The 16,150-nt window shown below is 43.7% G+C and overlaps 1 protein-coding gene across 1 annotated transcript in view; it reads right to left on the bottom strand.

The window, feature by feature from the left end:
- LOC138656877 (probable ATP-dependent RNA helicase DDX60) overlaps nucleotides 1-16,150 on the bottom strand; it is a 375,810-nt gene that overhangs the window by 251,165 nt on the left and 108,495 nt on the right. Inside the window, exons 11-13 of the mRNA XM_069744200.1 lie at nucleotides 8,941-9,105; nucleotides 1,502-1,604; nucleotides 1,290-1,405 (exon numbers count right to left, since the gene is read on the bottom strand). Coding sequence (XP_069600301.1) covers nucleotides 1,290-1,405; nucleotides 1,502-1,604; nucleotides 8,941-9,105 — 384 coding nt within the window. The remainder of the gene's footprint in view (nucleotides 1-1,289; nucleotides 1,406-1,501; nucleotides 1,605-8,940; nucleotides 9,106-16,150) is intronic.

Genomic DNA, 16,150 nt, shown 5'->3' on the forward strand with positions numbered 1-16,150 from the left:
ATTTCTGTATAAACCAGCAAGCTTTTTTATCAATATATTGAAATCATTTTTAAAATGTTTATTTTTTTTAATGTCCTATCCCCACTGTTACATGTATTTAATTTATTAGCTCCTCCTGAGCCCCCTGCAGCCATTCTTGTGGTCTGAACTTCTTGTGATCTTGAACTTCCTGCAAGCTCTCTTTCTGTGCCATTAGACATCATTTCCTCGAAGGCAGTGCACTCTGGCTTTTCTGCCAGAACTGTATCAGTCCAAAAATTCACTCATTCCTACTATCTTTGCCACCCACATTACCTACAAAGTACCATCCTGAGACTCCTATACAGTCTCAAGATGGACACATTACTGCCCACTTGATTTCTCCCTCCTAATCCTGTCATGAGACTTTCTTGAAGTCAATCATATTCCAAGTGCAGACAATGGCACCACTCAGGGTTAGTACACTGTAAGAGAGCAATATTTCATATAATATATGAAAACTAGTCCTGTGAAACACTCAGCACCATACCCTCTGCCCAAAGTCAGATCGAAACTTTAAAAGCATTTCAAATTATGAAAATTCCTCATTTCACACTGGCTTTTCAATGTGTTAATATAATCTGTGAGTCTGGAAAAACTCTTTAAAACTTGGTGTTTATCAACTCCTATAAAGTAGACTATATGAGAAATGTCTGATCAGCATGTCATATAGAGATGAGTGAATATAATATTCGAGTGGAATTGATTTCTACTTGAATATTACAAAAATCCACATTCGCCATTTGCCGAACCATACAAAGCCATGTGTATAAGTACTTTCTTGTCTTTTACATTTTATGTTTATTATATTTTGTGGTCTGGAGAGACCCCAGATCATAATAAGGTGCAATCATTTAGCAGAGAATAATGTAGCTGTGAATCGAATTCTCATGGAAAATCCACACGATTTGACAAATTTGAATTTTGTTAGGTCCGCTGATCTCTAATTGCATATCTATAGCATCCTACTAATAAAGAAAAAAACATTTGAAAGCACACCAATGCAACAACAAAAATCATCCCCAAAAAATAATCTTTGTATAAAGTACATTTAATATTGCACTATAGACTTTAATGTAACATGTAGCCAAATAAAAAAGCTGCTAAAAATTGGAATGAAAAATACTGGAAAACTAGTCAAAAACCCTGTCCTGTGGGTAAATTTTGTCAAGATGAAGCAACGAACTTTCTGACTGGAATTATACAATAAAATCTTCAATAGATTCATTATTATTTTGTCTCCTGTACTGAGAATAATAAAAAATGTCTACCTTCACGTTCACACTTTGTTCTGTCATAGTCATCACTTAGAGGGCGGTGTACATGCCAGTGCCAAAGTTCATCGTACATTTCTGTGTTTTTCAAGATAGGAATTCGTGGATCATCACTAAATAATAAAACAATTACCATAAATAAAAGAAACATATTTCAAATCTCTTATGAAAGGGAGTAGCCCGAGTCATCTGTCGATAAATCTGTATACCTGCTTAATACCGGGAGTTGCTTTATCAGATCTCCAGCATAATCTTCAATGACATCAGAACGTATTGGTATCAAACCAACAGGGAGAACTTCTTTTCCTATGACTTGTGAAAATAAAACAACAGAAATAAATATTGTTGTCTGGTCTTATGATGTTAGTGACTTAACCTTAGCATGACCGATGACTGGTCAAGGGGTATGCAAGGGTGGGCATCTGCCTTGTCCTTCCTTGACATGCTGTCTTGCTCTTTGGTACTTAAAAATGATGCATGAGTTAGCAGAGGATTAATGATGTCAGCTGCCTACAAGTATATGCAGCGCCCCAGGGTCCTGGTCATTGCAGTAATATCGTTCTCCTCTAGGGGGGAGTGATGTTCCGTTTGGAGGCAAAGGACAACTGAATCCAGGTATCACAAACATGCAACATATTTCGCACTCCAGGCCACCAGGGGGAGCTCTGCTCCTATTTATTAGGGCACTCTTCACACTTAGGTAAAACTGGTTGCCTGGGGAGGAAGTTAGTTAGTTGCTGGCTGACCTTCGCTCAGGTAGTTGGTCCCTGACAGGGGTGGGATCCTGTCAGAGATCGAGACAGAAGGAGAGCTGCAGCTTCTAGAAAGACACTGAAGGAGAACTGTAATGCAGAGAGGGTGAAAAGTTGTAGCAAAGGAGTGGATACCAGGAGGGGAACAGCCCTACACAGGCTGCCAGTCGGAACACCGAGGGAGCAACGATCCTTTATGCTTTGCTCCAGAGACCGGTAAGACAGCTAATTTCACATTACCTGTCCGCCCCTACACCCAGGAGGCAAGGTGGCACCCCTTAGAGGCTGGGGCATGATAGAGTCCCTGTAAAACGCCTCAAGCCACCGGTCATATGGGTTTGTCCCATCCCTCTGGGGGACAGAGAGAGACATAACATCTACAACAACTGTGAGGACCTTATGAGAGGCTTAGCAGTAAGGGACTACAACACTGCAGCGCTAGAGGAAGGCTACTGATTTCTACCTGGACAAGGGGACTCTGGACTTGCCTCTAAACCGGCCGGACTCTGTCTGCCCTGTGATCTGGTGCTCTGGACTGTGGATGCTGAAGCCTTCAGTAATGGTAAAGAGACTGCAACCTTGTGTCCTCGTTCTTCTCTGTGCCTCTCACCATCCACCATCTACACACTGGGAAGCCCTGGGGACATACTTCACCTGTGGGAAGGTATACCATCTAGCTGCCATAACATGACCCCAGCGGACCCCTTAACGCAGCGTCGGTCACCCTGACCGAATACCACAGGTGGCGTCATGAACTCTTTCTCCCTTTAAAGACCTTTCCCTTTTACACGGACGTCCCAGGGCCACGGACCGGGTCAGCCACCATGACATCCCCTTGTGAACCGCAGGACCCGGTGCCGAGTACCCCACGGCCCCACAGGGGCGCTCCATATAAAGGGTGTGAGGAATATCTACAACTATACGTTGTGTGTCCTTTATGTACACTGCTTAGCATAAGTCAGTACACCCCATTTGAAAAGTAAGATTTTAATCAAAATCTCACTGAATACAAGAACAATTTTCACAATTTTGACAAGACTGAATTTGATAATACATTGTTTTAACACATAACATGAAAGTAAGGGTAATAATCTAACCTTTCATTTTAAAATCTTCAGTTTCACTCAAATTAGTTGATATAAAAAATGAATAAACCCCACATCAAAAACAACAATTTTGTATGACTTCCATAATTTTTTAATACTAGGGTTAGGACCGTCCTAACCGGATACACCTTAGCGCTGGTGGGATGGCTTTTACACTTTTTTATTATAGCAACAATGTATACTGAGTGCCTTATGTTATTTATATGCATTATTGCTTTTTACTTACTGTAGCATTCACACAGACAATGGAGTCCAAAAACATTTATCTATGCTCAGGAGTCATGAGACCAAGATAAATGTTTTGGAACTAATTGTCTCAAAATTGTATGGCATTGGTGAGGAGTACACAGAAATGTGTAGGGCTGTATGATTTCCAAATTGAGTGGATCCTCAAATAAACCCTCACTAGATGACCATAAAATGTAACTTTTATTTCTATTAAAATAAATTAAATACAAAGGGTATAAAACGTTTTGTTCCTAATCTGTCTCAGAAGTCTGCAGTTATTTTATGCAGTATTCCTGCTAATTTATACTTAGAAAGTGTATAGCACACGGTATGCTAATACATATTGGCAGAATAGGACAACAAATTTTAGCACCAGCGTCACCCCAACATGTTTCACCACACTAGCGGCATCATCAGGGGATGGGGCATAGGCTTACCTTAGTCCACCTAATAAATTCCCTAAGAATAAGGGCTTACGGGCTTATTCACATTGTTGATTTTCTCACTTGATTTGATTCACAAAAAAAAAATGATTAGAACAGATGATTATGATCTGATTTTTTTGTGTTATGGGTCGCTCACACAACCGAATAAATTGGACTAGCCCAGTGTTATTCCATGGGGCAGTGCACATCTGCGATTATTTAGAAACCTTTTGCTTCAACAAGGCATAGTACACACTATAAATTAATTAATTGCGATTCACACTATTTTGTCTATTTCATTGAATGAAAACTAAACAAAGGGATTGCTGAACACCTCATAAATATAAAAAATAATTACAGTACATATTCAGGAGCGGCAAACACAAGACTCGTTAAAGGGTCGACTGTGACTTGTAGGATCGCTACTTCCAACAGGTGGCGCTATAGAGTTCAAGTCCTCTTTTTCTCTGAAGAGGCAATTTGAATATTAAATTCCCCAGAAGAGTATTGCATGGCGAATAAGCCTCCTTACCTTGACAAGCCAGAGCTGGCATGTCACTCTCCACAAGGAGAAACCTTACCCCTTAGGCCACCGTCACACTTGCGAGTTTTATGGACTTATGAGCACAGAAAATACGTCCGTAAAACTCGCAAAACAAACGTCCCAATTATTCTCTATGCCCCTGCTCCTATCTGCCGTATTTTACTGATCAGTATTATACGGCTTTCTATGGCCGTAGAAAATCGCAGCATGCTGCGTTTGTCACCGTATTGCGCAAATAAAACGCCAATGAAAGCCCCAAAAATACGGATTACACACGGACCAGCAGTGTGACTTGCGAGAAATACGCAGCGGTGTTAGAGAGAAAAGCCAGTAATTCATTGCGGTGTACAGTAAAATCACACTGACAGCTTACAATAGAATAGGTTGAAATAAATGTGTGTGTGTATGTGTATATATATATATATATATATATATATATATATATACCTATTCTATGTCATTGAGACGCATATATGTATATATATTATTACTTCATACAGCGCTAGATAGCTTTAAAGCCAGTAATTCAATTACCGGCTTTTGCTATCTCCTTCCTCAACCCGACATGATATGGGACATGGTTTACATACAGTAAACCATCTCATATCACCATTTTTTTGCATATTCCACACTACTAATGTTAGTAGTGTGTATGTGCAAAATTTGGGCATTCTAGCTATTAAAATAAAGGGTTAAATGGCGGAAAAAATTGGCGTGGGCTCCCTCGCAATTTTCTCCGCCAGAGTAGTAAAGCCAGTGACTGAGGGCAGATATTAATACCCTTGAGAGGGTCCATGGTTAGGACAACCAGCAGAGGGCGCCTCTTATGAACTCGAGCCTGGGAGCTTTCTAGGATAGTTCCCACGATCTAGGAACAACCAGCAGAGGGCGCCTCACCGCAAATGAAGGTAAATATAGGTCATTGACCTACTTTACCTTCATTCTCCGGGGTTTTGCAGCAAGGAGCTGCGCTGCATTAGCAGAGCTCCTTGCTGCAAAATATTGTAACCCCTTCAGATGGATTTACATCGTTGGACATTACAGATCTTCGGAAGGTATGGATATTGTTGGTTTATTTTATTTTTTTGTTACAGATCGAGGGTCTTCAGTGAGTGGATTGAGCGTAGAATACTTTGTGATTTTTTTTTTCATTAAAATAATTTTTAATAATGTGTGTGTTTTTTTGTTTTTTGTTTTTTTTTTAACCCTTTACTAGTATTGGATTAATAGTGGATAGGTGTCATAATTGATGCCTCTCCATTATTAATTTGGCTTAATGTCACCTTACAATAGCAAGGTGGCATTAACCCTTCATTACCCCATATCACACCCCTACACGGGAATGGGAAGAGAGTGGCCAAGTGCCAGAATAGGCGCATCTTCCAGATGTGCCTTTTCTGGGGTGGCTGGGGGCAGGTGTTTTTAGCCAGGGGGTGGCCAATAACCGTGGACTCTCTCCAGGCTATTAATATCTGCCCTCAGTCACTGGCTTTACTACTCTGGCGGAGAAAATTGCGCGGGAGCCTACGCCAATTTTTTCCGCCATTTAACCCTTTAATTTAGTAGATAGAATGGCTAAATTTTGCACATACACACTACTAACATTAGTAGTGTGGAATATGCAAAAAAAATGGTGATATGAGGTGGTTTACTGTGTGTAAACCAGGTCTCATATGTCGGGTTTAGGAAGGAGATAGCAAAAGCTGGCAATTGAATTACCGGCTTTAAAGCTATCTAGCGCTGTATGAAGTAATAATATATATACCGTATATACTCGAGTATAAGCCGAGATTTTCAGCCCAAATTTTAGGGCTGAAAGTGCCCCCCTCGGCTTATACTCGAGTCACGGTAGCGGTGGGGTCGGCAGGTGAGGGGGTGAGGGCGCTGAGGCATACTTACCTAGTCCCAGCGATCCTCGCGCTGTCCCTGCCGTCCCACGGGCTTCGGCGCTGCAGCTTCTTCCTCTCTTCAGCGGTCACGTGGGACCGCTCATTACAGAAATGAATAAGCGGCTCCACCTCCCATAGGGGCGGAGCCGCTTATTCATTTCTCTAATCAGCGGTGCCGGTGACCGCTGATAGAGAAAGAAGCTGCAGCGCCGAAGACAGGAGGGGACAGCGCGAGGATCGCCAGGACTAGGTGAGTATGTTATATTCACCTGTCCTCGTTCCAGCCGCCGGGCGCCGCTCCATCTTCCCGGCCGGCGCCTCCATCTTCCCGGCGTCTGCGCTCTCTGACTGATCAGGCAGAGGGCGCGATGACGCATACAGTGTGCGCGGCGCCCTCTGCCTGATCAGTCAGAGCAGAGACGCCGGGAAGATGGAGGCGCCGGAACGAGACGCTGGGAGCTGCAATCAAGGGAGGTGAGTATGTGGTTTTTTTTTTTTTATTGCAGCAGTAGCAGCGGCAGCACAGATTAATGTGGAGCATCTATGGGGCACAGTGAACGGTGCAGAGCACCGTATAAGGCACAGCTAGGGGGCACAATGAACGGTGCAGAGCACCGTATAAGGCACAGCTAGGGGGCACAATGAACGGTGCAGAGCACCGTATATGGCACATCTAGGGGGCACAATGAACGGTGCAGAGCACCGTATAAGGCACATCTAGGGGGCACAATGAACGGTGCAGAGCACCGTATAAGGCACAGCTAGGGGGCACAGTGAACGGTGCAGAGCACCGTATATGGCACATCTAGGGGGCACAATGAACGGTGCAGAGCACCGTATATGGCACATCTATGGGGCACAATGAACGGTGCAGAGCACCGTATAAGGCACAGCTAGGGGGCACAATGAACGGTGCAGAGCACTGTATAAGGCACAGCTAGGGGGCACAATGAACGGTGCAGAGCACCGTATATGGCACATCTAGGGGGCACAATGAACGGTGCAGAGCACCGTATAAGGCACATCTAGGGGGCACAATGAACGGTGCAGAGCACCGTATAAGGCACAGCTAGGGGGCACAATGAACGGTGCAGAGCACCGTATATGGCACATCTAGGGGGCACAATGAACGGTGCAGAGCACCGTATAAGGCACATCTAGGGGGCACAATGAACGGTGCAGAGCACCGTATAAGGCACAGCTAGGGGGCACAGTGAACGGTGCAGAGCACCGTATAAGGCACAGCTAGGGGGCACAATGAACGGTGCAGAGCACCGTATAAGGCACAGCTAGGGGGCACAGTGAACGGTGCAGAGCACTATATGGGGCACAGCTATGGGGAAATATGAATGGTGTAGAGCACTATATGGCACAGCTATGGGGAAATAATGATCTATTTTTATTTTTGAAATTCACCGGTAAATGCTGCATTTTCACCCTAGGCTTATACTCGAGTCAATAAGTTTTCCCAGTTTTTTGTGGCAAAATTAGGGGGGTCGGCTTATACTCGGGTCGGCTTATACTCGAGTATATACGGTACATATAGTATAGTATATATGTTTTTTTTTTGTATAGCCGTATGTCGGTTTTGCAAGCCTGCGAGAAAAACACGCAGTACGGATGCCATACGGATTACATACGGAGGATGCCATGTGCAAAAAACGCTGAAACACCCTGCCTACGGAGGAGCTACGGACCACTATTTTGGGGACTTTTCAGCATATTACGGACGTATAATACGTTCCGTATTGTCTTACGCTGTGTGTGACGCCGGCCTTAGACCTCAGTCCAGAGCCTCTCCCCTACCCAAATCCATTTTCATGCTTCGCAATGACGAGATGCAAAGTCTTCGGAATACCTTGAGTGCTGTCTCTATGCATTATGCACAGTGCGGGGCTAGGATTCCTGGGCATGCGCACTGCGTGTGTCAGTCTGTCACCCAGGTCCCCCGCCTTACAGCATCTGTATAGTCAGCTGATCGTGCCTCCTCCTAGCAATCGCCGGGAAAGAATTGCTAGGAGGAGGCACGATCAGCTGAATATACAGACGCTGTAAGGCGGGGGACCTGGGTGACAGGCTGACACACGCAGTGCGCATGCCCAGGAATCCTAGCCCCACACTGTGCATAATGCATAACACACTGCGGGGCTGGGATTCCCAAGGTGGGTGGCCGCACTGCTCGCACAGGCGCAGTATGCAAGCCTGGCTGTGATGTCAGACGGCCAGAGCTTACTGCGCCTGCCCCACACAGTTGTACACAGCACAGGCACAGGTTTTGAAGCGAAAACAGCGCGGAGGAGGTGGCGCCGAAAGCCCCTGAAGATTGGAGTGACGGCAGAGTAGCGGTTCAAGCTGGGGAGCGAGGACCCGCCTCCATGGACAAAGAGAGGTATTTTGGATAAATTTCAAAGCGCTTTATTTTGGGAATACATGAACAAAAAACTAAAAGAGCCACCTTGTTAGAATGCAGCATTACTGCTGCACAAGGTGGCTCTTTTAGTTTATAACGGCTGGAGGGGGTGACAGTGGCCCTTTAACTCTACAAATTAACATATTACATTTTACAACTTGAGACAATGCCATATAGCCAACTGCTACACATTATATATATATATATATATATATATATATATATATATATATATAGTAAACAATATAGATAACACAAAATAATAACATGAAAATATTATAAATATATTCTTACCCTGTACAGACGAATCTTGTGATAGTAAAAGTGTTGATGTCTTTCTGAGTTCATACGACAGAAAATCTTCACTATCAGGGATAAAACTGCCTACAGAAACTTTTATACTTTCCCAGAGGCTTTCATACAATTGATTTATTTCATTACCGAATTCAAATGTAAATTCTGCAAGAAAACAGTAAATGAGACAGTGAAGGCCCTATTTACCATGCATGCTTTTTTCCAATTTTAATAATGCCCTTCCTTTTTGCAAAGTTGCAAAGTGTATTAGTTCGGGACATGCTCAAGTATTCAAGCCGCCAGCTTTCAGTCATGGGGTTGCACAGAACAGCTGCATTTATCGCTCACAACACCGCTCACTATACTGTAAGCAGTGGCTGTAAGCATGCCCTGACACTTTTACAGCTGACTCTGCACCAAATCTGTGCAGAATAAGCTGTCAATCAAGTGCCTGCGCATGCTAACAGCCACTGCTTACAGTATAGTGAGCGGTGTTGAGGGCAGTGGTGAATGCAGCTGCTTTATGCAACCTCATGACTGAAAGCTGGCAGCAATCTGGAGGAAATTATTTTATTTTATTCTGGAAGCCAGACTTTCAGTAAGGCAGTTGGACAACATTGAAGCACAATTAACCTGTATATGAACCCTATGTCTGCAAGTAAATAGCAATTTTTCAGTGTGGATTGCTGTACACTAGAGATTAGCAAAACTATTAGGTGCAATTCGAACTTATGACAAATTTTTAGGAATGTTCTCACATGACCTTGTGCACAGCTGGGTTACATAGCATAGCAGAGCCAATCAGGAAGAGCATCATAGCCCAAATAAAAGCAGAGGCAGGGGATGCAGCAGCCTTTTTGTGTTGAAACTGGATATTGAAACAAGGCCACAGCACACAGGTTTGCCATAGAGACAGTGAAAGAAAATTGTAAAACACTGAAAAAAAAAATATAGAATATGTGATAGAACAGCAGTGAAGAACAGTGTTACTTTGACATTACTAAGGCTTTGTTTGCATTAAAGAGCTTGAAAGTTGTTAGTTATAGTCCTAGTGTAAGAGTAAGGAGTAGCGATGAGCGAATTTGTTTGGAAAACAATTGCCAAACAAATTCGGCACAAATATGGCACATTTGGATTCGTGATAGGAAGCGCGAGCAAAATTTTACAAAATTGGAAAAAATCGTTAACATTTGATAAAAGTGCGGGAAAATATTTGCATTGCCACAAGAGTATTTACAGCACTTTAGCAATGATAATAGTGGTGTATCATTAGCGTTTGGCATGTGTTTGATGAGGGGAGGGGGTTTGCAGAACTCAGAGGCGCGGTGTTCTTGTAAGAAGTCTTTATTTTTTTCCTAACTTTATGTATGCACATTGCAGCAAGCCAATCAGGGCACAGGAAACACCCACAATGTCCTGACACAACAGCTTGTGTCATTTGCTGCTGAAATCATGTCCCTCTCCATATAAATAGCGGATATCTTGTTTTAGCGCCATTTTGACACTGTAACAGCGCATGGAAGCTACTCTTGATGCTGACACTGTTAGCAGCAAGATTTTAGCTAGTTAGCTAGGCGGTTGTGTATCAGTCAGATAGTGTTGCAAGCTAGTGTCCATTATGGCTGTTAAATTTTGGCCATTACTGAAGTCCACAGACAAAGCCAGCAGGGCACATGTCCTACAATTGTGTTGTGCACTGCTTCTATTGTGCCCCATGCACGAGTATAGCATTCTAAATAATATTTCTTCACTAGCTAAAGGTTAAACAACCTGCTGTATCCCACCTTGTCATTCAGTGCTGTGGTGATATGAAACTGTCTGCAGACCTAAGGCACATTTTAAAAAAATCATTTTTTTCTGTTGCTGAATATGATACAGCCTGCCAATCCCACAAGGTTCAGTTGTAGGGCCATCCCTCCATCTTAAAGGGATGGCCCGCATCAACCAAAGGTATTCCCAACCTATAGCTGGGTGACACCTTCTATTTAAGGCTTCTCCTCCAATAAGGAGGTGCCTCAGCTATGTTGTTAGTTTGCCTTGCATGCTTGCTAGTTGTCAGGTTCTCCAGGTCTGCCTGTCTGCTTGTCTACCCTGTACCCATCTGCTCTTACCTGTCTGTGCCCGTCTGCTCGTACCTGTCTGAGATCTTCTGTCCAGCAGCCGGTCAATCTGCATCTGCCAGTGCTTTTCTGTTCCTCAGCCTGTCCAATCTGCACCCGTGGTTCCAGAGTACCTACAGTGCCTGCCTGCATTTTTCATCCCTCCTTTGGGCCATAGCAGCTTACCCGCTTTAGGGGGTCAGCTGCTACCTTCTGTAGGTCAGCCATGGATTAGCACCTGGTGCCACCTCTTTGTACTATATAGCGACAGGGTCTGTTCCGCAGGACTGGCGCATAGCAAATGTGGTGCCAATATTCAAAAAGGGCTCTAAAAGTGAACCTGGAAATTATAGGCCAGTAAGTCTAACCTCTATTGTTGGTAAAATATTTGAAGGGTTTCTGAGGGATGTTATTCTGGATTATCTCAATGAGAATAACTGTGTAACTCCATATCAGCATGGGTTTATGAGAAATCGCTCCTGTCAAACCAATCTAATCAGTTTTTATGAAGAGGTAAGCTATAGGCTGGACCACGGTGAGTCATTGGACGTGGTATATCTCGATTTTTTTCCAAAGCGTTTGATACCGTGCCGCACAAGAGGTTGGTACACAAAATGAGAATGCTTGGCCTGGGGGAAAATGTGTGTAAATGGGTTAGTAACTGGCTTAGTGATAGAAAGCAGAGGGTGGTTATAAATGGTATAGTCTCTAACTGGGTCGCTGTGACCAGTGGGGTACCGCAGGGGTCAGTATTGGGACCTGTTCTCTTCAACATATTCATTAATGATCTGGTAGAAGGTTTACACAGTAAAATATCGATATTTGCAGATGATACAAAACTATGTAAAGCAGTTAATACAAAAGAAGATAGTATTCTGCTACAGATGGATCTGGATAAGTTGGAAACTTGGGCTGAAAGGTGGCAGATGAGGTTTAACAATGATAAATGTAAGGTTATACACATGGGAAGAAGGAATCAATATCACCATTACACACTGAATGGGAAACCACTGGGTAAATCTGACAGGGAGAAAGACTTGGGGATCCTAGTTAATGATAAACTTACCTGGAGCAGCCAGTGCCAGGCAGCAGCTGCCAAGGCAAACAGGATCATGGGGTGCATTAAAAGAGGTCTGGATACACATGATGAGAGCATTATACTGCCTCTGTACAAATCCCTAGTTAGACCGCACATGGAGTACTGTGTCCAGTTTTGGGCACCGGTGCTCAGTAAGGATATAATGGAACTAGAGAGAGTACAAAGGAGGGCAACAAAATTAATAAAGGGGATGGGAGAACTACAATACCCAGATAGATTAGCGAAATTAGGATTATTTAGTCTAGAAAAAAGACGACTGAGGGGCGATCTAATAACCATGTATAAGTATATAAGGGGACAATACAAATATCTTGCTGAGGATCTGTTTATACCAAGGAAGGTGACGGGCACAAGGGGGCATTCTTTGCGTCTGGAGGAGAGAAGGTTTTTCCACCAACATAGAAGAGGATTCTTTACTGTTAGGGCAGTGAGAATCTGGAATTGCTTGCCTGAGGAGTTGGTGATGGCGAACTCAGTCGAGGGGTTCAAGAGAGGCCTGGATGTCTTCCTGGAGCAGAACAATATTGTATCATACAATTATTAGGTTCTGTAGAAGGACGTAGATCTGGAGATTTATTATGATGGAATATAGGCTGAACTGGATGGACAAATGTCTTTTTTCGGCCTTACTAACTATGTTACTATGTTACTATGTTACTATGTTACCTCCTTGGGTTGCAGTTTTCACCTGCTGCCACCTTGCCTGTTACAGTCTCCATGTGCTGGTTTGGCTGTACTGGTAGAGGTGTCAGTCCCCGCTATACTTATTCTACTCTATTGCAATTGATGCCACTTTGCTGGTGTCTGCAACTAATTTTTGTAAATGTGTTCATGCGTGTTGCCTGTAGCAGTAGGCCTCCAAGACCGTCAGGCCTCCACTTCCTTGGAGTTAACTACCCGTGTTATCCTTAAATTTTTCTGACAATAGTAGTCTACAAAGCTGATATTTGTGCCACCTGAGTGTGGCTCAGCATGAAAGCAGGTAGAGGCTTTACATGTGGTATCAGGGCTCTGAGCAAAGGAGGTCTACACCGATCCCTCACCCACCTCATCTTACTGTGACATTCAATTGAAAGCTGCAAATGCTGTTCCAGACCCCGATACCTCATGTCTGGCTGATTGCTGCCATGCCATGCTAAAATTTGTACTGTGGGTGAATTGAGGCCACTTTCATTTTGTCTGTCCTTCATTTGATGTGTTTTGGCAGCAATTCGGGCAGTTATAAATTGTTGTGCATGCGTTTGTTTTTGCCTCCCATTAACCTGAATGGCGTTTGGTTATGTTTATCTAATATTCGACCAACTAATCTACGAATATTGCAAATTCGGAGATCGTAATGTGAACCGAACATTGAAATATTCACTCATCTCTAGTAAGGAGAAAGAAGAAAAAAAAATCTTAAAAAAAAACATCTTCCTTGAAGAAATTCATATTTTTGCAAAGATATAATTTTAGCGTATTATTGTTGTGTGTCGTTACATTTGTTTTTAAGCAATATCTCACATTGGGGCTGTAGCAGGTGCGATAACAGGCAGGATAGAAAAAAAGTTAGCAACTGGCCAGCCCAGGAGGTGGGAAGACCTAGTTCCTGGTTTCAAGGAGTCTACAGAGTATTGGAGAAGAAATAGAAAAGTTTGCCTGCTCATCGTAAATGTTCACAAAAAAATATTTCTTGAGGTAGCAAGTCCTGTGAAGTAACTAAAGACAAATAGTAGCATTTAAATCCAGACAGGGCCATAACATCTTTAAAGGGAATTTATCATGTAAAAAAAACACTATTAACCTGCAGATATGGGTTAATCTGCAGGCTAATAGTGTTCTAAAGCTGCCCGCCAACCACACTGCAAGCTGGCTACCAGGAAGAAATTAACTTTGTTCCTCCTGGCAGTGTCCAGCTTTCAGTCACTGATGCATGACCAGCACGGCTTCAGTCACCCCTCAATACATAGTGAGTAGCAACTATGCTCTGATACTTTCAGCTGGCTGTGTACTGATGCACTGGTGAGTAGCCTGTCAGTCAGTGCTGGGGCGTGGTTACAGTTGCCTCTCTCTATGTACTGAGTAAAGACTGAAGGTGCTCTAGCTATGCCTCTAAAACTGAAAGCTGGGCCTGCAAATTAACAAAATATCTGCAGGTTAATAGCATTGTTTTTTTTTTTTACATGACAGTTTCTCTCTGACGCCTGAGAGAAAGGAGCTATAGTGAATAGGGTCTAAAGCCACAAGTAGAGCTGTGGATTGTGGGGGCCTAGACACCAAGAAGCTGGGCTGAATTGATGCAACCTGTAAATTGCTACTGAAGGCATAAGGAAGAAAACTAGGCTGATCGGGTCGTGGTACAGGTATTACTACAGAAAATGCGTTGTGAGCAGAGATATAGATGGAGAGTAGACATGTAGAAAAACAGCTCAGGTTATATCTGCCGCATACATGAAATGTGCTTTGTAAGCCTTATGCCACCACTTGCAACAGCTAAGCTTGGCATCTGTTGTAGACAGAAGATGTGGCTAATGAGTTACATTGCCTTGACAAAGTGTTCACACCCAGTGAAATTATCCAGATTTTTTCATGTTACACCCACAAACTTAAAGTGAACCTGTCTGCAGGATTTAAAAATGATACCTGGGGTGAAGAAATCAGTCTTGTGGTTCTTGTGTAATCAGTGTTAGAAGATTTCAGTTAATGATAGGCCCATGCTCTGGGGTGGGACTGTAGAAAGAGTCTTGTGTTCCTGCTCTAAGCCAGAGAAAGCAAGGAAAGACCTGCCCACAGGCCTGCCCCGAAGCACAAACATGTTTCATATGATAGAGACAGACTGTGCTTCGGGGCAGGCTGTAAATCACCGTATATACTCGAGTATAAGCCAATATTTGCAGCCCAAATTATTGCGCTGAAAGTGCCCCTCTCGGCTTATACTCGAGTCACGGTGGGCGGCAGGGTCGGAGGGTGAGGGGGAGAGGGCGCTGAGGCATACTTACCTAGTCCTGACCCTCCCCCTGCCTGTCACACTGTCTCCGGGTGCCGCAGCTCTTCCTGTCAGCGGTCACGTGGGACCGCTCATTAGAGAACTGAATATGGACTCCACTCCCATAGGGGTGGAGCCACATATTCATTCCTCTGAGCGGTGCCCGTGACCGCTGACAGGAAGAGCTGCGGCACCGAAGACCGTGTGACAGGCAGGGGCAGAGTCAGGAGCGCCGGGACTAGGTGAGTATTTTATATTCACCTGTCCGCGTTCCACACGCCGGGCATTAGCTCCATCTTCCCGGCGCCGCTCCATCTTCCTGGCGTCTCTGCACTCTGACTGTGCAGGTCAGAGGGCGCGATGACGCATATATTGTGCGCGGAGCCCTCTGCCTGATCAGTCAGTGCAGAGACGCCGGGACCGGACGCCGGGAGCTGCAAGCAAGAGAGGTGAGTATGGGTTTTTTTTTTTATTATTGCAGCAGCAGCAGCAGCAGCAATGGCACAGCTTTATAAGGAGCATCTATGGGGAAATAATGAATGGTGCAGAGCACTATATGGCACAGATATGGGGCAATAATGAACGGTGAAGAGCACTATATGGCACAGCTATGGGGCCATAATGAACGGTATGGAGCATTTATTTTTGAAATTCACCGGTAGCTGCTGCATTTTCCACCCTAGGCTTATACTCGAGTCAATACGTTTTCCCAGTTTTTTGTGGCAAAATTAGGGGGGTTGGCTTATACTCGGGTCGGTTTATACTCGAGTATATACGGTATTGAGATTTTATGTGATAACTAGCAAAATTTAGCAAATATTTGTCAAGTGTTAAGTAGTGTAAGTGAAAAATGGATATCAAATTATTTTAAAAATATAAATCTGAAAATTGTGATGTGCATTTTTATTCAGCCACCTGTTGTCTGATACCCCTAAATAAAATCCTGAATGACCAATTGCTCCCAGAAGTCTAATAATGAGTAAATTGAGTGTGTAATTTATTCTCAGTATAACGATAGCTGTTCTATAATGTCCTCAGAGGTTTGTT

Source organism: Ranitomeya imitator, chromosome 1 (genome assembly GCF_032444005.1).
Source record: "Ranitomeya imitator isolate aRanImi1 chromosome 1, aRanImi1.pri, whole genome shotgun sequence".
NCBI classification, from domain to species: domain Eukaryota; kingdom Metazoa; phylum Chordata; class Amphibia; order Anura; family Dendrobatidae; genus Ranitomeya; species Ranitomeya imitator.